The sequence below is a fragment of the Argiope bruennichi genome, chromosome 6 (genome assembly GCF_947563725.1).
Source record: "Argiope bruennichi chromosome 6, qqArgBrue1.1, whole genome shotgun sequence".
Lineage (NCBI taxonomy): Eukaryota > Metazoa > Arthropoda > Arachnida > Araneae > Araneidae > Argiope > Argiope bruennichi.
The window spans coordinates 112,928,769-112,952,015 of record NC_079156.1 but is presented as its reverse complement, the minus strand read 5'-3'; the positions used below and the strand labels follow the sequence as shown (position 1 = coordinate 112,952,015).

The 23,247-nt window shown below is 30.4% G+C and overlaps 1 protein-coding gene across 1 annotated transcript in view; it reads left to right on the top strand.

Moving 5' to 3' along the window:
- LOC129971986 (sodium channel protein 60E-like) overlaps nucleotides 1–23,247 on the top strand; it is a 75,868-nt gene that overhangs the window by 28,590 nt on the left and 24,031 nt on the right. Inside the window, exons 2-11 of the mRNA XM_056085965.1 lie at nucleotides 332–607; nucleotides 5,555–5,682; nucleotides 6,269–6,349; nucleotides 6,947–7,075; nucleotides 8,375–8,481; nucleotides 8,580–8,686; nucleotides 13,937–14,094; nucleotides 17,407–17,551; nucleotides 18,882–19,016; nucleotides 21,765–22,005. Of these exons, the coding sequence (XP_055941940.1) occupies nucleotides 368–607; nucleotides 5,555–5,682; nucleotides 6,269–6,349; nucleotides 6,947–7,075; nucleotides 8,375–8,481; nucleotides 8,580–8,686; nucleotides 13,937–14,094; nucleotides 17,407–17,551; nucleotides 18,882–19,016; nucleotides 21,765–22,005 (1,471 nt within the window). The 5' untranslated portion in view covers nucleotides 332–367. The remainder of the gene's footprint in view (nucleotides 1–331; nucleotides 608–5,554; nucleotides 5,683–6,268; nucleotides 6,350–6,946; nucleotides 7,076–8,374; nucleotides 8,482–8,579; nucleotides 8,687–13,936; nucleotides 14,095–17,406; nucleotides 17,552–18,881; nucleotides 19,017–21,764; nucleotides 22,006–23,247) is intronic.

Below are 23,247 nucleotides of genomic sequence, written 5' to 3'. Positions count from 1 at the left end.
ATATTGATCTTGTATTCGGTAAGGAAAAATGTTTTTTTTCTCCACACTTGTAGCAACTTTAAAGCAAAACTTTCTAATGGTAAAAAATATTAGTTATGAAAGAATTCATACATTTAATTTTCATAATTCAGATTCATTATTATCTTAATTTTTCCTTTAAAAATTCTACTTCTTTCTGATGCAAATTGCAGAAAGTAGCAAGTAGGACTTCAAATTTAATTCTACCCACAAATTAATCAAAATAATTGGCTGAGGTTTTATTGATTCCTTGATATCATGTTGGAATAGAATTGTTTCACTTTTCATGAAAACTAATGAATTTTTCTTTTAGATATTTCAGACTTGCAGCAGGTGATTGAAGGCAGAGATGGAGGAGGGCACTTGGTCTGCAGGCAGCCTCCGCCTGGTGCCCTACACACGTGAGTCGCTGGCCCGACAGGAGAACCGTTGTCGGTCCGCGGAGGCCCGACGCGAAGAACACGGCTTCCGTCGAGAACGCGCCACTAACCTACCAGAAAGAGAGTGTGTCTGCATAGCACCTGATCTGTTGCCCGCCAAGATTTTCTACACACCCCTGGAGGACATTGGTCAGTTCGGACTCGATAAGGTAAATCTCGGTTTTGTTCTGTAGGAAAGTAATAAATCGTATTCAACATGCCCTCTGTTGAAGCTCTTGTTAATTCTTATAGCACCTTTTGGCCTTTTAGTGTTTATTTCTGGATGAAGTGAATTTTAATGTTATTCAGATTTTTAAAAGTAGACTATATCTGCTATTTCTTATTCTTTTTTCAGTGTTAACTGTTTCCAAAGAAACATTTTTAATGAAAATGGCTACACTAATACAAAGAAATCCTAGACTTCAGAATAGAGTATATTCCTAGACATATAATTCTTTTGCATGCTTTCTAGAAAACTACCCGTTTTCTTAAGCTTCAAAATATAGCTTGCAAAGCATCTTAAATTCTTAAAGGTAAAATAATACTCCAAGCAATTTAGAATTCCATCGGCTTGTTTATTTTCTCAACATAACAGCGTATCTTACAAACATTGCCAGATTCTAGAAGGTTTACCATTGATCCTAAGCTATTAAACAAAAAATAAACGAAATAATATTAACAATATATGTTTATCAAAGAAAAAATCGTTTGCTTTTACTTTTAAATAATATTTTAACAAAATAAAAATAGTAGCAGTTATAAAATGTCTGAAAAGGAATCGTCTGCTAAATGTTTTTTAACAGATTTAGATTATGATATTTATCGAACAAATTCAATGAAAGTTATTTTTGAATTAATTTGTCTCTTTCATTGGGCTTCAACTTCAGAATGCTTCTAAGAAACATGCTTTATATAAGGGAGTTAGAAGTAATAATAAACTTGATAATAAATAAACATATAAGCTATAATAAACATTATATTTTGCAAATACATGTTGATGTTTCTTTTTTATCGTCATTGATCTTATTTACCTCAATGTGTAAGGCTCGATAGAAACCAACGGAAAACTTGTCACTACTTTGAAGCATAAGGTATTTCAATTCTAATCAAAATTCACAGTATGGCTAATTGCTGTTTGAGAGAAATATAGCCATGTTGATTATCACATAAAACAATCCATCAGAAAAAGTTTAAAATTGAAGATTATATTTTAAAATAAACAAAAGTTTTATTTTGATGGATGTAATGCCAATATATTTTAAACCATTTTCTTATTAAGTAACAATAACTGACATTTTTATTCCTATATGTTTAATATCCTAGAGTGTTCTATTCTGTGTCTATTCTAGAATGTTAACCGTTAATGTTGTATTGTCTGGTTATTTTTTCATATAAATAAAGTGCTATGGATTTTAGTACCAATCCAAAAACATACATTTTATATTCAGTAAGCAAGCTTTCAGGTGAGAACGTTTATTTTTAAATGCAATGGAAATTAGAAATATTTGTTTATTTAAATGTAAATTACTCAAAATATTATTAAATGTAAATTACTCAAAATATTATGGAATAAAAATTTCATGGATCCAATAAAATCAAATATCTCGAGCATGTTGATAATGTTATGATTTTTATCATATAAATGTTTATGTATAAATACAAATCTTTTTTTGATAGTTTTAGCAATTACCATACTTCCCACTGGAAGGAATTGAAACAAAATGATAATTTGAAATTTATAAATCGCCAACATAAATGAAGTCATTTGTAACGCCAGGTTTCGAAATAATAAATATGATATAAAGAAGATATGCTTTCATTCGGAAAAATCATTTGGTATATTCTAAGTCACATTTGGAAAAAAATCGTTTGGTATATTCTAGGTCAGATTAGAAAAAAAAATCGTTTCGTATATTCTAGGTCAGATTAAAAAAAAAAAAAATCTTCTTCAGAAAAATCATAAAATAACCGTCACTATTTTTTTTTTTTTTTTACTATTTATTAGAATAAAAATAGACACAGAATTTGGATGGCATTAAATTCGTGAATGACTTAAGTCCATAAATTATTACTAAAATCTTCAGACTTAATGAAATTGAACATATCTTTTACAAACGAAGCACAGATTCTATACATTTTTAATCATATTTCAAGAAGAAATATTAGAAAATGAAGGTAAAAAAAGAAAAGAAAAGAAAAATATTTTTTCTCCATGTTTCGTGCGTGCTGTCTTTAATTGATGGCAATACAATCAAAAATCTTGATAGCCCAGCCTGTCGTCTTTCCCACTCTCTTCTTAAAAATGAAAAGCCACCGGTAATTTTGAGAGAGAGCGTTATTACCTTCAAGGGGTAATTGACGAGATGACATCATTCCGTGGCCAGCACCACCCAGTGTTCTAATTGTCCGGCGGCCTCATTACTGATTCCCGCCCATGACCTTTACAGCCAACTGTTCCGTGCGTTGAAAATAGACGGCCAGAAACTAATTCATCTTTAGCTTCATTAGCATGGGATAAGTTTGTTGTTACTTAGCCTTATTTTACTTTTTGCGTAACTTTCTTAAAGGCTTCCGATAATCGATACATGGTAGTATTATCCTTAAAAGACAAATTCGTGTGACATTTGATTCGCAGACACAGCTTAATGTCACACAAAATCGTGATAGATAATCTGAAAATCGTACTTTTTTTTTTTAAATACAAAGAAGCTATTTCTGCCACTTTCTATTGTAAAGTATTCATTTTTCGCTTCCCAAATAAAATTAATTGATTGCATTTCTTTATGGATCCATTTTATGAGAAAATTAAATGTCAGATAACTATTTGAATGTGCTATTAAATGCCTTTGACAAAACATTCATTGTTACGGTGCTGACATACCATACTCTGATCCATTAATAGAATTTCATTGATTGTAGTCTTTATGTCAAAATATATGCTGCCATTTTTTAAAGAAAATTTGTTTTCTAATCTAATGATAAATAATCAAATCTTAATAAATTATGTAATAATAAAAATAAAAAAAATTATAATAAGTATTCTTGACGAAAAATCGAAGCTCAAAAGATTATTCTTAAAATTTTACTATCCTGTGTTCTTATTTAATGATAGATCTCTCATAATATACTTGCATTAATAAACTATGTGTAAATAATTTTAATCAATCATAATTTTTTTTTTTATATTATAAGGCATGAAAAGAAATTATGTCTATGTTTCATCTGCAAGAATGCATTTTAACACGAAAAAATACATGTACATCTGATTTTATGGCAATAAGATGTTTTGTAATAATAATTTGTAATAATAAATAATAAATAAAGAAATGAAAGAAAAAAATGCAAGGATTAATTCAGCATTGATAATTTCTACAAATTATTGATAATTTTTACAAAGTTATTCTTATAGAAAATTCTAAGATAAAATAAAAAGAGACTTCAAATTATTACAGTTTTCTAATACATGACTCATTTATTTCATTGAAAATACAAGTTTGTCCTTTTACTTCCAGCATAGAATTCAGATGAATTTAGTTCTTGTAAGAAACGGAATATTTATATTTGGTAATTAATTAATTTATCAATATTTTAATTTTATAAAATTATTAGTTTTTTTTTAAAGTTTTCAATGTCCTTTTTAGAATTACTAAATTTTAAACTTTGCTCAAATTTTATAAAACTGTAAATTTCTAAGGAAAAGTTTACATCTTGCGGTTTAAATCACTATAAATTACCAAATTGCTTTATCGGCAATAATTTTTCTTCTATTTTCTAGAAAAAGATCATAATGATTACAGCTCTTGAGAAGACTTTCTTAGACTTAAAAATTTTTTAAACTATTTTTTTTATTAAATCTGCTGGGAAGCAGATTGATTCTGAGAAGATTACCAGCGTCAAATACTAATATTATTTACATTATACTTAGAGGATAAATTTTGAATGCAAAATTACTTCTTACCACCATTTTAGTTCAAACATTGTTCGCAAACTAAACAAACAATTTTTGTAAAACAAATTGAATGGAAATAATCTTTGGATATGGTTTAATTTAACGTTCTGGTTTGTCGCATCAAGGGGGCATTTTTTGAAGACATTTCTTAATTTGAATTTTGTTGAAATATTGTGAACAACGCCTGAATTAATACCTCCTTTTCAAAATACCAGTACAACATCAAGGGGAAGAGTTGGATACTCTTTGTCAGAATTTGCGAAGAAGTTGAATTAGGCCATTGAAACCTCTGATTCCATAGCCAAGATCTTATTACCAAAATATCGCAATCAATCTTTGGGAACAACTAATAAACGTGAAAATTCCGAAATTACATATAAAACATATGAGACTTCAAATAGATTTGACTTGGTATGCTAGTCAGTGCCGGGATAGCCTGGTTGGTAGGACGTTGGATTCGCGTCCCTTAGGTTGCGAGTACGAACCCCGCCGGCCGAAGATTCCTCGCGTGCTTGGAATGCGTATATAAATGCGCGTATAAATCTGGCGTGGTCACAGAGTGCTCCATGTCGAGAGTAATGCCACTGGGGATACTGGATCAGGGGTGATCGTTCTCTGATTCAGGTCTAAATTAAGATCTGTGAATGAAATGGGTGAATGAAGTCCGCCCCGTAAAAGGGATTGTGACGTGTGTGTACTAAGTATTTCTCTTGGCACTAGATGGCGCTACTATAAAAACAAGAGACTTTCCCCCACCAGCTTAAAATCTCTGTCTTCGTAACAGCAGGCTTGTCCATGACAAGTGTCATAAGAAATAACAACATCTCTATTTGCATCTCTTTTTCTACAGATTTGATTTAAAGTAGTTAAACTTTGGCAACGTAAATGTAATTAAATAATCACGTTAGAAATGGACCTAAACCATGATCGCAAAATACGCCTTAATTAAATTCAGAAAAGCAATTATTATTTTTTAATAACCATTATCAAGCCAACTCTTTCTAAATCTATTGCGCATTTTTTTAGGCGAATGAAGAGCATGACGCTTGGCATATGCTTGTGATGTCTCGAAGATTGATCCCTTAACACAAATGAGATTTGAGAGAAATCTAAACTTAATATCCATTTATTGATAATTTTGGGGTTTATGATTTTTTTTCTTTTCCAGACATTCTGTGTGATAGCTAAAAGGTCTTCCAGCTACTACCTATACAGGTATTCTGCAGAAGATTCTCTATTTCTTTTCAGTCCTTGGTCTATAGTAAGAAGATTTGCCATTCGTATTTCTTGCCACAGGTAAAATAGAATTATAAATACTGAAAAATACTTAAATAATGTCTTTATAGATATAAATTATTTTACATACATTTTTACTTTTGTAACAATTCCAAATATATACATTCATTCTATTATACATTGTAATATACATTCTATTATACATTGTAATATACATTCTATTATACATTGTAATATACATTCTATTATACATTGATGCTTTTATTATTTCTTCTAATGGAATATTAATTAATTATTACAATAATATTCGCAAAATTTTTTAAAAAAGATTTCAGTTTAATAATTATCTGAACTTATAAATAACTATTTTGAAAAATAGAATTTCTGTAGTGCAAGTTAATTATTTTTTGTCAATAAACCCAGAAATTTTTTATTTTCACTTCATTTTATTCTCTCCATTCAAAAGAATTTCTTCACGATGTCGAAATCATCTACAAATTGAAAAATCAATAAACATCCATTAATTACTAATCGATAACTAAAAATAAGCCATAAAACTGCATAAATTTGTAAAACAAAAGTCATTAGTAAAAATGAATGCATTCATTTAAACATTATCATTTCAATTAATGACTCTTTTTTTTAGGTATTTTGAACTGGTAGTCATGACGACAATTCTTCTTAACTGTGTCTTCCTTGCTTTATCTCAACCTATAGAAGAAACTGAGTGAGTTAGTTTGAAAGAATCTTTAAAAATAATTTTCTAGATTTTTTTTAAAAATATGCAGTTTAGAATACTAAATATAAAATTTTACTTTTGCTTCCTTTTATAATTAAGTTTAATTTTTGCAAATTTTATAGCATTAAAAAAATTGGAATGTTAGAAATTTTTTACACAAAACAATTTGAAGTAAACGATATTTTAAGTTTTTGAATTAATATGCTGATTTTTAATAAACGATTTTTGCTGTTTCATTTCATATTTCAAAAAAACATTTTGAAGCAAACGATATTTTACGTTTTTTAATTAATATGCTGATTTTTAATAAACGATTTTTGCTGTTTCATTTCATATTTCAAAAAAACATTTTGAAGCAAACGATATTTTACGTTTTTTAATTAATATGCTGATTTTTAATAAACGATTTTTGCCATCTTATTTTATATTTTTAAAATTCATATTGCATGAAATAATACAATATCACTTGGAATTTTTAAACTGATCTATTTAATAAATTTTCTTATTAAGTACAAAAATGCAATATTTTAAATTTAAGCAATATATTACTTGAAGAAATTATTTTGCATTTTCCATCCTATATAGATACGTGTTCCTTGTCATTTACACTATAGAAATGATAATCAAAGTTATTGCCAAAGGTTTTATTTTGAATAAGTATTCATACCTGAGGAATCCATGGAATTGGTTGGATTTCATAGTAGTTTTATCTGGGTAAGTGCGAATGAAAAGTTTCAATTAAAATTTACATTTCCTCTTTACAAAAAAGACTTACACGTCTATCATGTTACAATCATTTATTTATTTTTTTAACAAAGTTTTGTAAAACAAAGATAAAACTATCTGTAAACAATAACTTATTCATGGATCTATTTATGTTTTAACACAGGAATATTGAAATACAAATTTATTGATAATTTAAAGATATTGAGTAACGAAATTAAATATTTATATAATATTGAAATATAAGTTTTATGAATCAGCGTAGAGTTTTTTAAAAATAATTTTTAAGCAAATGTAATAGAAAAATATGCAAGTATCAAACGATACACTTGAAATTCCTTTGCTTAAATACCTCCATTCTTTGGGACATTACAACATCTAGACTATTTCCATGACATCATAGAACACAGGACCAATAAAAACATCGTGTTTCATCAAATAAATGAGTCCATTTTGCTTTACTAATTATGTGCTACATGTCCATGTCTTTTTTCTATTCATGGAAAATTCACAAGGGATCCCAATATTAAACTGACACGGTGCATTTAAACACGTGGATCTGAGTTGATTCTTTTAAATATTGCTATTAACTTGGAGAAAAGGTTTACCCGTTACCTTGCAAATTTTAATGCCCGAATGGGATGCTAACGCATCCTAATTCCGTTTCTGCATAATTTTTTGGATAAACAAACAGAATTTTTTGGATATATTTTGCGGCACAATTTGCGGTTAACAGTTATTTCTAATGTTTATTCGAATCCTGATTGGCATTCACTGCATCCTCTTGCGTGATTTACAAGTATTTCACTTAGTTTAAAATATTTGGATATTCATCAATCAATTTATTCTTATTTTTCATATGTACAGAGATGGCAGGCTTCATTTGAATCCTTTTTATAAGGCCATATTAACTGACAATAAATTTATTTACCATATTTAAAACATAAAAATATTAAAAGCTCTACCTAGATGAGTGCGAAGACGCAACTCCTTTTTACTTCCGAAAATTTGTATTTTGTATTTATTCCTAAATTTTTGTATTATCTGGCATGTGCAGTTTTATTGATCATGTGACTATGACTAAATTATGTTAATATTAAGCAATTTCAAATTTAAACATTCATATCAACGACTCATTTAGTTGATTATATGACCCTTCTTAATTTACTTTAAAATGCATGAGATATTACTGTAGTGTATAAGAAATAAAGAGTTATTAAATACTGATGCAGTTATAGCAAAAGGTCGTTTAAAAACATCCATTTTATGTAAGGCTCTTTTCTTTTTCAGATACATCACACTGTGCTTGCAGGCTTTTGGTATGGCCATAGGAAATTTATCTGGCCTTAGAACTTTTCGAGTTTTGAGAGCTCTCAAAACTGTCTCTATTACGCCAGGTAAAATTTCATTTCACATTTTTCTGAAAATGCTGAATACTTTCAACGCGCCAGTGTTTTGTTCAATTATTTAGTGGCGTTCGTTTTTTCCTTCTCAGGGCTAAAGACCATTGTAAATGCAATGCTACATTCGTTGGGAATGCTCGCAGAGGTGATGACTCTTACAGTGTTTTGTCTGATGGTATTTGCACTTTTAGCCTTACAAGTGAGTCCCTATTATAATATTGATTTTGCATATTTAGACAAGTTCGAAACAGCTTGCTTCCATAATTGTTACCAAATATTATTTTTTTCCATTTCTATCCAAAAGCAAATTTAGTGACGGTCTTCTTATTTGTGTGATTGAGATTTCAATGATTTATTATTGGGATTAGTCTTTGTTAATTTAAACCAGACACAGAACTTTGGAAATTAGGAGAAGAAATATTGGTATTCAAAGAAAAAAAAAGGAAAGGGGGGGGGGAGGAAGTTCCGTAACTGCAAAGTTGAAATATGTACATTTATAAACAAGAGCTGCCAACGCATTTTCAGATAAATTATTTGTTACTTTAGTGATTTGATTCATCGTATTCGATATATCTGAATTTAAATCAACGATGTTTTTACTACACTATGGTGAACAGAAGAATTCTAATAAATAAATAAAGGTTATTTCTTTTATAATCTTCTTAAGGTTCCCCAAATATACTGAAAAACAAAATGCATGTAAATTGTTGTGGTGGTGATTTTAATAATGTTTGGTCTCGCAAATCTTATCAAGCATATAAATCGAGAATTCTTCACAAAAAAAAGAGGGTTTGAGGGTTGAGAAAAAAAGAGAGAGGGAGGAATACCCATTTTTTTCGTATAAAGATAAAAATTAAATTTACAATCTCTTTAAATTATAGTTATAAAATTCTGAAGATTCATGTGTAACTTCTAACGCTCTATTGTCTTGCTCGAGGTATAGCGAGGCTTGCTCGTGGCAGCTTCTGTTGAACAAAATGATTCTGGAGCATCTAAAAGAGCTTGAAGCAGAAATCTGACTCAACTTCAATACATGGACTAAATTAAAGAAGGGATCATGATTTGCTATGTTTCCTTTAGAGCCAAAAAAAAAAAAAAACCCCAAACCCTCCAGGAAACCAGTCTACCAGCGGCGAGTAATTCTGTTATTGCATAAATCGTTTTACCAATTTTTGTGTAATGCTGATTATCTGATAAAACCTGTACCATTCTAAGATGTATGAGAATTTATTAACTTGAAAGATTTTTTTTTTCATAATATCAATTCAAAACCAAAACATATTTTTTTTTCACATTTGGAAATAATTTATTTCCTACATACATATATATTACTTACATACATGTGTATTCATAATCAGCTTCAGCCTTCAATATAGCAATCGAAATAAAAATATATCACCAACCAAAGTATTCTCTTTATTTTTATTCAATCAAAACGGATTGGCAGATAATAAGCTGGAAAAAAAAATCGCGGAATATTATTATTACGTCCTTTCAAACTACTCACTTTATTTTGGTATATTATAATTTTTTTTCGATGCTTTGTTGAAATGAATGCGCATCCGAATAGAGTACATATGAACTTTCAGAAATATTTCATCATAAATAATACCCATTTCCCAACGGAATTCATCACTTCAGAAAATGTTGAATTCGTAACCTTGATTACTTTTGGAAAGATAAGTGCACTAATTCAGAGTAATGAATGCCATTTCCATTTTGCCTGGTTGGGCAACAATTACTTTCAGAACCCATGGGAGCAGCTAGCGGAATTCTATTGCAGTGTGTGATGTTAGCAGCTGTATATGCAACTTAAATCAATTTTGAGGGTTTTCTCGATGCCGACAGGTACTCGTTTAGAATAAAATTTGGTTTAATAATTGTATTTATTTTTCAGAGCAATTTGTTTTCTGCTTATTTCGTGGAAACTAACAGTTTAAACATTTTTGCTTGAAAGTTGTAATTTGAATTTATAATGTTACTTTAATTTATGAAAAAAAATCCAGAAAAGATCTAATTAGCTAGTGAAATGAATTAAAGTTAAAAATACTATTTGAACGTGTCTCATAAAACGTCAGCCACGAAATGTTTTTTATAGAATTTAGCCATAGTGGTGGATATTTTTTCCTAATTCTTTACGGCACGCAATAGATAAAAGTAAGTGTCTGTCGTTATTATTAATAGGATCTAAAAATGTACAAATGCTTATATGTCATGTATAATTTATTTAACGGAAGTCTACAATCGATTTCTTTGTGTTTTCTTATTTTTTGTTATAAGCAAGAGATTACTAATTACAAGAATTTCGCATTATGGAATCCAGTTTTAATCAAATGGCACGTAAATTATCATTATAGACGACATTTAGTATAGAATTTACAGATTGTTGTAATGATGATTTTTAATTATAACTGGTGGCTGCAGTCTGCCCAAAACTTTCTCGCATACTCTCTCTAATAAAAGGTTAACCAATCCGGTCCTGTTTTTATACTATAGGTACTCAGAGTTTTATTTTCACCCATGAGAATTCTGTTTCATAGTCGAGTAAATAAAACCGACTAACAACGGTTGCAAGAAGTCAATCTGTGGAGTGAAAATAGCATTTTAAATACCGGGTGGGCAAAAAGTCCGTAAAAAAAAATCATTTAAACCTGTAAAATTAAGTAAAATAAAAAAACGGTTTGCAGATTTAGCATTGTTAAGTCACGGGATTTTGTTTAGGTAAGAAAAAAAAGGTAATTAAAAAAACAACCGATAGGTGGCGTTTCGTACATAAGTGAAAGAATAGACACGTAAACAACAAAAACAATACTATCAAATCATTTATGTGTTCAACATATTGCCACATACTCCACAACATGTGATTACCCATTGCAGGCGTGTCACAAAACCAGTAACGACAGAGTGCAGCGTGCCCGTCTGTATACATGACATCTTTCGGCGGATTGAATCTTTTAATTCCGACAGATTGGATGGACGGAATCGATACACCCGGGATTTTAAATTTCCTCATAGCCAAAAGTATGCTGGTGTCATATTTGGTGACCGAGAAGGCCATGGAAACTTACAACGTTTACTAATGATTCTCTCTTCCCCGAACGTCTGTATCAGGAATTCCTTGACTGGAATGGCAGTGTGACTTGTTGCTCCATCTGGCATAAATGTAATAGCAGAAAGCGCATCTTTTTCGCTCTAACATGGAACAACTTTTTCGCGCAGAAGCGTTAAATAACGCAGAGCATTTGCTGTCACCGTTTTCCATCCATTTACCGGACACTGTGTTTCAAAGAAGAAGGGCTCTATGATGAAGGAACCAGTGAACCCACACCACATTATGACTTTGGGAGCATACACTCGTCGATTTGACGTCGCCCAGATGCGACAGTTATGTGTACTAACGTCACCATGGAGCGAAAAATGAGCTTCATCTGTCCACAAGATATTAAAGATCCAGGAGGGATCTTCTTCAATTTTGGAAAGAGCCCACCTCACAAATGCTTCTCTCTCTACAGTGCTAGTCTAGTGCAGTCTTCTTTATCCGATGCTAAAAGTTCATGGAAAGATTGTAATTCGTATGGATACTGATAAAGAATGTTGCATATCCAGGATGGTGGTAATCTCAAGCATTTGATAGTGTAGCGGTTTTGTTATGAGCGGGGATAGAACCCGGGACCTTGTGTTTCGCAGCCAAGTAACAAGACCACAATACAAAAGCAATTAACCGTGCTTCGCACTTGTTAACTGGCTTATAAGCTCTTCACCACACTAGCTTCTCGTGCACTGCTAGTTCCTGCCACGGTTTCAGAAGCTAATGTTCCCATTTCAGCTGCAACGCACTCTGAACGCGTCTGCATTAGACTTGGTCGTCCGGACCTTATATGATCTTCCAGCGATCCAGGTTCCTAAAATCGCTGAACAAACTTTATGAGGCTGGCACTGTTAAATGCCTTTAATATTCTTCACATTTTTCTGAAATTGGATTTTATGCAGTGCAACAGTCGCTGATTCCTGGTTCAGGTAAAACAGCTTCACCAATAAAGCTTTATCCTTTCCACATAGCATGCAACGGAGAACTGATTCTGGATCTAGAGCGTAAGTATTTATAATCGCCTATCTCATTTGCATATTTCCAACTAAATCGTTCATACCAGTGCTACCTATCGGCTGTTTTTTTAATTTATTTTTACCTAAAAAAAAATCTCTTATCGATGCTAAATCTGCAAACCGTTCTTTTATTTTGCTTCATTTTGCGGGTTTTATGAATTTTTAAACTTTTTACGGATTTTTTGCCAACCCGGTAAATCTAGCATGCATTCTTTGGCTATTAATCGTTGGTATGAGTTTGATACACAAATACCAGAAATTTAAATAAGTATTTAGGATGCCTCTTTTCTAACGCATAAAAAAACTCAAAATTTTACATAAAACTATAATTGTAATCAGGGGATTACCAAATTTCTTTTATTTAAGTCTTTGTATTTTTTTTTAGCTATAGAGTTTATATGCATAATAAAATACAGACCGATAGATGAATAACCTCTTGATGGATTTGGTCACAAATATTATGCGGATCTACACTTGAGATACTTAATCTTAGAACCAAATTTTATTTGCCCAGCTCTTAACATTTTATTGTTATTTTATTCATTTGGACCATTCCCAGGACAAACGGTTAGGGTTTTTTCCTCTGAATGAATTCCTTAGAAAATTTAATAGAAATCTACATATTTGATATGAAAATCATATACTAAATTTTATTTTCTAGAAAATAGTATTTTTGAATTATCGTGTTCACAGACAGATATAATCCAAAAATGTGGTTTTCTTTTTTTTGGATTTAGGGAGAACTGAAACATGGTCATTCATTAATCTCGATTCCTAATTTCTTGATGATTACAGTGCGTTTTCTTCCTGTACGAGAAAGTAAAATTACATTATAACAATGTTTGTAGAAAGACTTTTAATTTGCACTAGCATAATTTGTTGTTGTTTCTTATGGCACTTGCCATGGACAAGCCCGCTGTTACGAAGACAGCGATTTTAAGTCGGAGGGGGAGCGCCACTTGTTTTTTATAGAAGCGCCATCTAGGGCCAAGAGAGCGACTTAGTTACACACACGTCACAACCCTTTTTACGGGGCGGACTTCATTCATACATTTCATTCGCAGATCGTAATTTAGTCCTGAGGTATTAATGGTATTACTCTCGACATGGAGGACTTTGTGAGCACGACAGATTTATACGCGTGTCAACCACCAAGCAAGCAGTGAATCTTCGTCCGATGGGGTTCGAACTCGACACCTAAGGGATGCAGGGACGCGAATAAAACGCTCTGCCAAACAGGCTATGCCGGTCTGCTTTTAATAATTTAAGTATAATTTGTAATACTACTAACTGAACAGAATTGCGTTTTATTTTTCGTACCAATACAATTTTTTTTATCTCGCAGCTTTACGTAGGTCTCTTACGTCACAAATGTGTCTTGAACTTCCCTTACCAACAGAACTTCTCTCATCGAGCTTATGCCCTGCACGTGCACAACAAATCCTCATGGCTTGTGGACAATGATGGCCAGCCCGCTGTTTGCGGAAACAAGACAGGATCCAGGTAAGGAGAAAGTTATTTGCTTTGATTTAAAGTATCTTTAAAACAGGCATAAATGCTGTAATGTATCAAAAGATAAATTATGAAGCATTTCAGATTTGCATTTTTTATTCAATTGATTCTTTTACTCATTGGCGGATTTTCAACTAGGCAGGAGCCTAGATACTAGGCTCAGAGAAGTTCGCAAACTATTTAAAATTTTATATTTCGTTATTTGTCAAATAAATAAATTCTTTCAAATAAAGAAATTACAAATTCTATAAATAATAAAATATAATTGCAATATAAACATTTTATCAAATATAATATTGTCCAGGCTTCTGTGTGTTCCCTTACATTATCAGAATATTTATAAAGTTGAATATCTGCTTCAGTAATGTGTGTACCCATATAGCCAGGCAGTCTAGAGTTATCTATACTTATAATAAAGCTCAATGTGTGTGTGTGTGTGTGTGTGTGTTGGCGCTCTACAGGCCAGACCGTTTGACATACAACTACCAAATTTAATACATGTATACCTTGGAGGTTGGGAATGTGCACCTGGGGTTTCTTTTTTCGAATTTTTAATTAGAATTTTAATTATTAATTAAAAACTAACTTTCCCGCCAAAAAAATCTTCCATTTTCCCCACCGCCAACTTTTCCGCCAAAAAAATCTTCCATTATCCCCAGCGCCAAACGAGAAAGGCTTCAGTTTTTTTTTCTCCCAACAGTAATGAGGCTAGGGTTAAAATTTTTCGGCGGATTATTTCAATCGGTTCCGTTTATTTTCTTAATGTTTGATGCATTTAAAATTAAACATTGTTAATGAATCAATCTTTCAGATTCATTCTGAAGTACTTTTGAATTAAAATAAAACAGAATAAAGGAAATTAAAAATTTCTAATCCGCATAGCGTTACCCCAACTGGCGTAGAAAAAATCGCGTATTTGCGTTACGTAACCGGCGAAGAAAATTCACGCATGCGCATTCTGTTCTGATTGTTGCCATGACAACGTTATCAATGGACGATTTAAATTATTTTTGGGTTAGTTGCATGCTTTTGTAAGTAAATTGTATTTATGTTAGTTATATATTTTTTGTATATGCTTATAGTTTTAAGTACATCGTTTTTTAAGTAGTTTTTTTAAAACCTGTTTTCAACCGTTTATATTAAACGATTCGTTTTATTTTCTTAGTGTTTGATGCATTTAAATTTGAACATTGTTAATGAATCGATCTGCTCATAATGAATCTAAGAAAATTTTGCTGACCAACTCTTGAGATATTACATGAATTTAAAAAGATATTCTTTAGTGCCCATAAAGTTTAAACGCTGAGTGACTCTATTTTCAGTAATCAGATTATAAAAAAATGCTTTGTTTCAGTAAAAAATATTATTATATTAATTGAAGATAAATTCTTTCCACTTTAATTTAAAGCATAAATTCTACGGGTGCTAACAGAAAATGAGAGAGATACATATTACGTTATGACTGAAGGCCTTTATAATATTATGAATGAATTATATGATAATCAAAATTTGAAGTTTTAAAATATTTTGATGAAGAAGCTATTAAAGTAAAAATTGCATAAAATATTTAATTATTAAAATTTTAACGAACATTAAGATTGGCGAACCGGCTGGTCGCCAAAGGCGGCTAGTATTAAATAAATAAAAGCAAATACATACTCAAAAAGTTAATGAAATAAAAAAAAACTAAAATTAATCCTGAAAAATATCTGCCAAATCATGAAACTAAATTGACTGTCTTATTAAAAAAGGGAGCTCTTTTTGCATATAGCCTAGGGCGGCAAAATATCTATATCCAACACCAACTCTAATACTAATTTGATTTGACAGACGATCCTTTATGAAAATAAAACACAAACACAAAATTTTTACTCTTTATAAATACCTCAAAGCAATCTAAATTTCTAATTTTTTTTTTTGTCGCAAAGTATTAAAAGTGGGAAATGCAAAATAAATATTTAGTTAAATATTGAAGCAGAATCGCACTAATCGTTTACAATAAACTATTAAAAATATTATAAATTTTGTATTTCTTATTATTCTATATAAGTTGCTTCAAAGAGTTCTATGAAAAAAATGCTTATGTGCTAACTTAAACATGTCACAGCTATTATCAATGTATTTCAGAAAACAAAGCCATTTTATCCAATTATTTTAACCATAATTATGAAAACTTACGAATATAAATTGAGTTAAATTAAAACATAAACTGTTAACATAACATGTTTCAAAATCTCTACGAATAATAAAGATAAATGTGTGTTGGCTCTCTGCAGGAGAGACCGATTGACCTGCAGCCACCAAAATTACCAAAAAGACAATAAAAACGCCATACTTGTGTAACGTCGAACACAGGCATACGGAATTAAATTTTGTGCATAAAAAATCTTTTTATTTTCTGTTTAACAAATAATTATCACTACTTATTGCATATAATAATGAAATACAGAAGCTGATATGTTCAATAATAAATTAATAGCATTTCATACATGTCTCAGCAGAAGAAAAACAAACAATTAACATTGGTGTAAAGAAATGAAATAAAAACATTTTCAAATTTTTAAAACCAATCTTGAATTATTGAAAAAATTACTTTTATCCAAAATTATTCTTATCTTGAAAATTTTTATTGTATAATTCTGTGCAACGAACTTTATGATTTCATTAAAAATTATAACTAATTGTTTAAGAGGAAAATAAAAAGATAAAATGATATTAAAAGATAAAGAGATAAATAATTTTGGTAATGATGTCAGTATTCTTTCATTATTTTAGTTATTTAACATTTAAATTATTTTGGGTAATTTTAATTTTAATTTTATTATTAATTGGGCAATGAAGATTCAATTCTAAAATGCACATTTTAAGATACAAAAATTTTCGTGTGATATCACAGAAAATAATGCTGCATTTTTTAAAGGTTAAATATTAATTCAGGAAAAAATTTTCTTGTTCAAAAGATTGGAATTGATACAATTTTGATTTGAAATACATATTGTTGAGAACAATTTTCAATAATGAAAAAAAAAAAAAAAAAAAAAAAAAAAAAAATCCACAAAGTAGTAGCGGTACACGAATCTTTTTTTTTTTTAAGCTTTAAAATTATTTTTTTAAACTTCCCTTATTGGAAACCATGGATTCTGAATTAAAATGGCATCTTCAACAACAAATCTTATAAAAACTAAAATAATTTTTTTTCAGTTTAATTTATATTAGAAAACCTAGAATCCTTAGAAACCTTAGAAACCTAGAATCTTCTTAAATAATAACCATTTTATAGGTCAACATTTTTTTCCCTTTCAGGCGATGCCCCGAGGGATACACGTGTCTTCCTGGAATCGGTGAAAATCCGAATTACGGTTACACCAATTTCGATTCCTACGGGTGGTCTATTCTCACCACCTTTCAGCTCATTACACTGGATTTCTGGGAAGATGTCTACAATAAAGTGAGTGGATAATCTAACCTTATTATTTTTTGTCTTAAACATCATTTAAAAAATTACATTCATCTGAATAATCTTCGAAATATTGCAAGTTGACACTTAAGGTCAAAACATTAAGGTTAAACATTTTTCAAAAGATGGACCTCATAATAAAAATTTGAATAAAGCTCATTCATAGTCAGGAGTTTGTTACAATCAGTTGTATTTCTGATATTTGTACTGTTACTATTGCTAGAATTCATCGTTATCATGTTTTGATTGAAAAATATAAAGATACTTGAAATAATGGCATCTAATGAGAATTATATTAAGGTCCACTCAAAACCTGCTATGATAGCTATCTTCTAAGCCGTTAGAAATAGACAAATACTTCCAATGCTTTAACTGACGTGAATTATGTTTACGTATTATTATGTTCATTTCATTATATTTTATGTTAGTCAAGTTTAGTTTTCTTTACGAGCCAAGTTAGAAAGATTTATCTCGATTAGAAAAAAAATGTCCCAATTCTTTTTTATTGTTTATTTCGAAAAGGATATTTATTCATGTGATCATTTACAATCATTCCAAGTACCGAAAAATGATCGCTCCATGCAAAAACGGATTGTTAATGCTAGAAACAGCTAGAATTGGCATTGTGTAAAGTGGTAGGTTGGGAATTCAGTCCGCCTTACTAGTAAGTAATGTACCATTTGGAACGAATGCTTAATAATTGGCATGATAACTTCACCAACATCGGAGTTCTTGACTTTCTGGTATGAAAGCAAACAGGAGATGGAATTCAATTACTCATTCCTCCACCTAGCCTCAAAGCACATGCTACTGGTCATTTCTCATCTAGCCAGAGAGATGTCAGGAGTTCAGAGCTGCCGTTCTAAGTCAAGCCTTTCTTAGTACCCGCATAGAACGGAGGTAGCTTCTTCCTGTGGCTGGCACTCCGTGAACCCTCACTTTGGTGCACTCAATCACTCACTCGCTCGCCGGGGCTGGTGCATTTTATAGTAAATTTTTCCTATAGTTGACATGTTTTAAACTGTTGCTTAAAGTTTTAAAAATTGCTCAATAAATTGATGTTAAAGACAAATTCTTTGTTTCTGATTACAAGAAGTCATATGCAGTGTTCCACCACACAAAGTTACACGTATGGGAAGCGAGAGGTTTGGATTGCTTAGGGAGGATGAAAGGAAAATTGAATTGAAATAAAACAAAGCGTTCACCGATGAGGTTTATGATGAAATTGGCCTAAATTATTCTTGAGATAGCATCCTGAATGAATGGGCTGGACATGGTATTACGTAGATTGAACTAAAATTGACTAATATCTATTTTTCAGATCAATGCCACGACAGGTCCGACGAGCGTTTTTTTCTTTATGCTTGTAGTCTTCTTTGGTTCCTTTTATCTTATCAACCTAACTCTGGCTGTTGTCGCCATAGCCTATGAAGAGGAAGCAGCGACTACACTCAGGGTAAGGATTATTGAACTAAACTTTTAGTTGAATTATTAAATTCAAAGATTTGCTTTTTAAATACATTGCTATAAGCCTTGGATGTGCATCGTATAGAAGCCTTTATTTTAGTACAGTGGAGTTTTCGTAATTTTGAAAAGGAAATCAATCAATTAACCCATTTGATTCAAGTAAGATGTCTTATACAAGGTAAGTTTCGTTGCCCCTTGCTACCATCCCCATGTTTTAAAATCAAATATTCTTTTAATGATTTTAATTTAATATATACGTATAAATAATTCTTAACTATTAATTATTACGACAAAGAAACTAATAATTTCCAGCAAACTTTAATTATGAGTTATATCTACGATGGTTCATATCAATATCTCTACCTAAAGTCAAAGTAATTTTATAACAGTATGGTGTAAATAAATTACAGAGCGTTTTTAGCTCTTATCAAAATACTAATAAAACGATTTCAGATTCGTTTATTAGTGAGTCAACCAGATCAATTTCAAGAAATTACAGCAACAACAACAACAAAAAAAAAAACCACACTCATTATCAAGGTATTTTAAAACTTGACAATAATCTCAAGAACCATTCTTCAAAATTTAAATACCACTTTTTTTTAATAAACGTGACATCACGGTGATAACGAACGAAGCTAAATGGAAATGTTGGATAAAATATGGAGATTTTTTCTTTCTTTCAGAATTTCAGTAACCATAAAAGCAAACAGTTGCATATTTTTTCTGTCTTTTGTTATGAATCCACAGTTATTCTTCGGAATTTTTTTTTCTTGAATTCTTGTATGGGGGATGCCCATCGTCAAAAAAAGAATTTTTAGATTTTTTTCTCTTGTTTACCTGTACATTTAAATAAAAAACGTACCTTTTTATTAATACATAATTTTATCTTTGTTCAGAGTTTTATTAAAAAATCAGTGAGAAATACAAAAATTTATTGCAGTATTGTTACTTTATAAATTAAAAATAAATATGATAATTTTTAAATTCTGCATGGACAAGGTTTTCTATTTTTTTTTCAATGCCAAGAAGTGATAATTTTCGTAATAGAACTACGGACTTACTTTTTCCTTGTGAAACGAACAAGAAAAATAGTTCAGAACTATTACTTTAATTTTGTGTTGGGTATTTTTTTAAAACTATATCACACTGAGTTTAAATGTTTTATAAAGCGTGAAATTTCCAGTTGTGTGATGCGCATGGATATTAAAATCACTCTCAATTAACTGACAAGAGGGTATAAAAAGTCAAACTTAGTGCCAAATTCTAATTTTTTATAAATAAGCATGCATGTTTAAATTTTTATCAATAAGGGATTTAAGAACTAATATTTTGTATGAACAAATTTTTCTAAATTTGATAAAATCTTTAAAATTTAATTTTTTTTACCAAGATAATATTTATAGGGCTGACATAATATTACTGATGAAAATGTCTTCCATAATTTTCTACGGGACAGATAATTGAACATTAAGGTATCAAATTTGCCATTTTCCAATTACAATTATTTCTTGGGTGATGGGTTCTCATAAAAAAAGGATTTACAAAATTTTATTTAACTTTTCAGTCAAAATTTTGACATATTCCTTCAAGCATTGACAAAAGCTCTTTTTACATGGTTTTAAAATTCAAACTTAAATTTTTCAATAATAGTAATTTTATTTCTGCACAATTCTTTTTTCCTCTAATTTGAATGAATTAAAAAATACTTTAACTATATTTTACAGCAATATCTTTAATCGTTTTAAAAACTATAATACTGCACAAGCTCATTGTAATGATATTAAATATGTCTTTGTATGCACATTATTGTCGCTATATGATTAAGAATAAATATTTAAAATAATACAAACCAGTGATAGTGGTTTCTCAAAAACCCTCTCGCACACTCTCTAATAAACTTATCTTGCCAGAAACTTACCTTGCATGGCACTGGCGTACAAAAGTTTTGAAATATTAACTTTTGGCATCAATTTAGCATTTTTACTAAATCCATCGTATCATCATTGGCGAGGTTTTTGGCGATTAATATCAGGTATGCGGTTAATAGTATCCGAAAATCGAATTTGTGTTTTAAATCCGTTCTTCCCACCTGACTGAAACAAAAATTTCAGACAGAACTACAATTTTAGTCACAAAATATCATGCCAAATTTGATATATTTAAGTCATTAAGTCTTTGAATTATCACGTTTACATGTCCTGAAAGCACAGACCGACAGACGATCAATCTCTTGTTGGATTTGTTAATTCTGTGCATCGATACAAAGTCTATCTAGCTCTCTTCATTTTGTAGTTACCATGCTCGTTTATATTTAGATAGCCTTTCTCTGAACAGACTTTTCTTAAAATATGATAAATATCTGCAAATTTGGTGTAAAGACCATATAGCAAATTTCAATCGTCTAGCTCAAGGCTTTTTTTTAGTAATCTTTGTCACAGACAGACAGACATTTTCCAAAAATGTGTTTTCCGAATCCAGGGACGTCTGAAACTTAGAGATTCGTCAAAACCTCTCGAGATTTTTGACAATTACTATACTTTTTCTATACTACGTATATGGGAAAGTAAAAAAGTTAAATAAATCAAACCTAAAGCAGTATCATGCTACGGTGTTTTGGACTAAAAGTTTGAATATACTGTAATTTTTTTAAAATTGATGAAATTCTTCAACCCTATTGAATTTGACAAATTTTATAAAACACATTCTTTTCTCAATAGTATATTTTTTTCTGTAGGAACAGGACAAGATAAAGCGGCTGAGAGTGAGCTTTCCCTCCCGGCTGTACTCCACCCTGATTGCCTTGAAAGCGCAGACCAGGATGTTTCGCCCCACTTTCAGCAGGCGATCGCGTCAGCCTCAGAGGTGGTGTAGTCCCAGGAGGGGCGCAGGCCTTCCCGCCCCGGCCAGGGCTGCCCCACCCAGGATTCCCATACCCAGGAGTGACTGCGTGAGCGCGCCTCGAAACCATTTCAGAAGTGAGTTTGCTTCTTAAACAGCAATTAAAATATCTAAATAAGAATAAAACATTAAAAAAAATTCTTTAAGTCTTAAAATATGTTGATTTTTTTTTTTTTTTTGTAAACAAAAGAAAGCAGTTGAGCATTTAATTAATCATTTCAAATCTACCTTTATACTGAAAGCTTAAAATTAAATAAGAATCCTGAAATCTTGCTTTTAAAGGAATATATTATTTAATTAATCCAGGGCCGCAGAGAAAAGCGTAACGTTGAGTTGTGGGATTTACAAAAACTCGTTGTATCAAGATACGATAATTTGTGAATTTTTTCACTATAATATAAGAAAAAAAAAATTAGAAAAAGAATGATCGCCTCAATTTGGAAAATTAATGAAAACCTTCAACCCAATTATCATGGAATTTTCATAAACATAATGTATTTAATAGGCAATAAGTTGAATAGTCACTTCTGTATTTCAGTTTTGAATAAGACATTTAAATTACCCTTAAACAGAAATAATTGCTTGAATCTCTATTCACTTAAAATTAACACTAAATAACTAGAGTTTGTTAATACGAACATAATAAACAGAAAGCGACATGAGTCTACATTTGGATTCAGTCGCCAATTTTGTTAGACAAGATCTATTTATTTGTTAACTCAAATAAAACTTAGTTTTTGATTCCTTTTAATTCTTATTTTTTTTCTCCAATTCCTTTATTATTGTTTTCTAAATTGCATCAACGTTTTTTACTTCCTTATATGTTAAGTTAATTTTGCATAAATTTAAGATTTTTATAAGATAATTAATAAATATAATAAATACTTTTGTGGAAAAAAGTTTTTGTCTTTAAAAAGCATAGCATAACGCAGAGTTAAATTTTTTTTTTTTTTCGAATTTTCAGTCTTCACTGTGAAAGTTTGAGTTGTAGATAGAAATTTTTGCGCAACAATTCATTTTCTTTTCAAAGCAGTCTAAAAATAATCTAAAACGCGAAAACATACAATAAATTTTTTTATCTTCCTCAGAAGAATATCAGGATCTCGGTTCCTAACAAAAATAGGACCTTCTTCTTTGAATTTCCCAAAACTTGTGATTTTACCGCCAAATTCTCCAAATTTGACGCCAAGTTTAGAAATTGTTGCCTCAGCATTCATTAAAAAATTCAACTTCAAATCTTACTTTCCAACTATATTACTAAAAAGCATGGATTCTTTTTGACAGATTCCTAATAATATTAGATGTGGAGTTATTTTGAA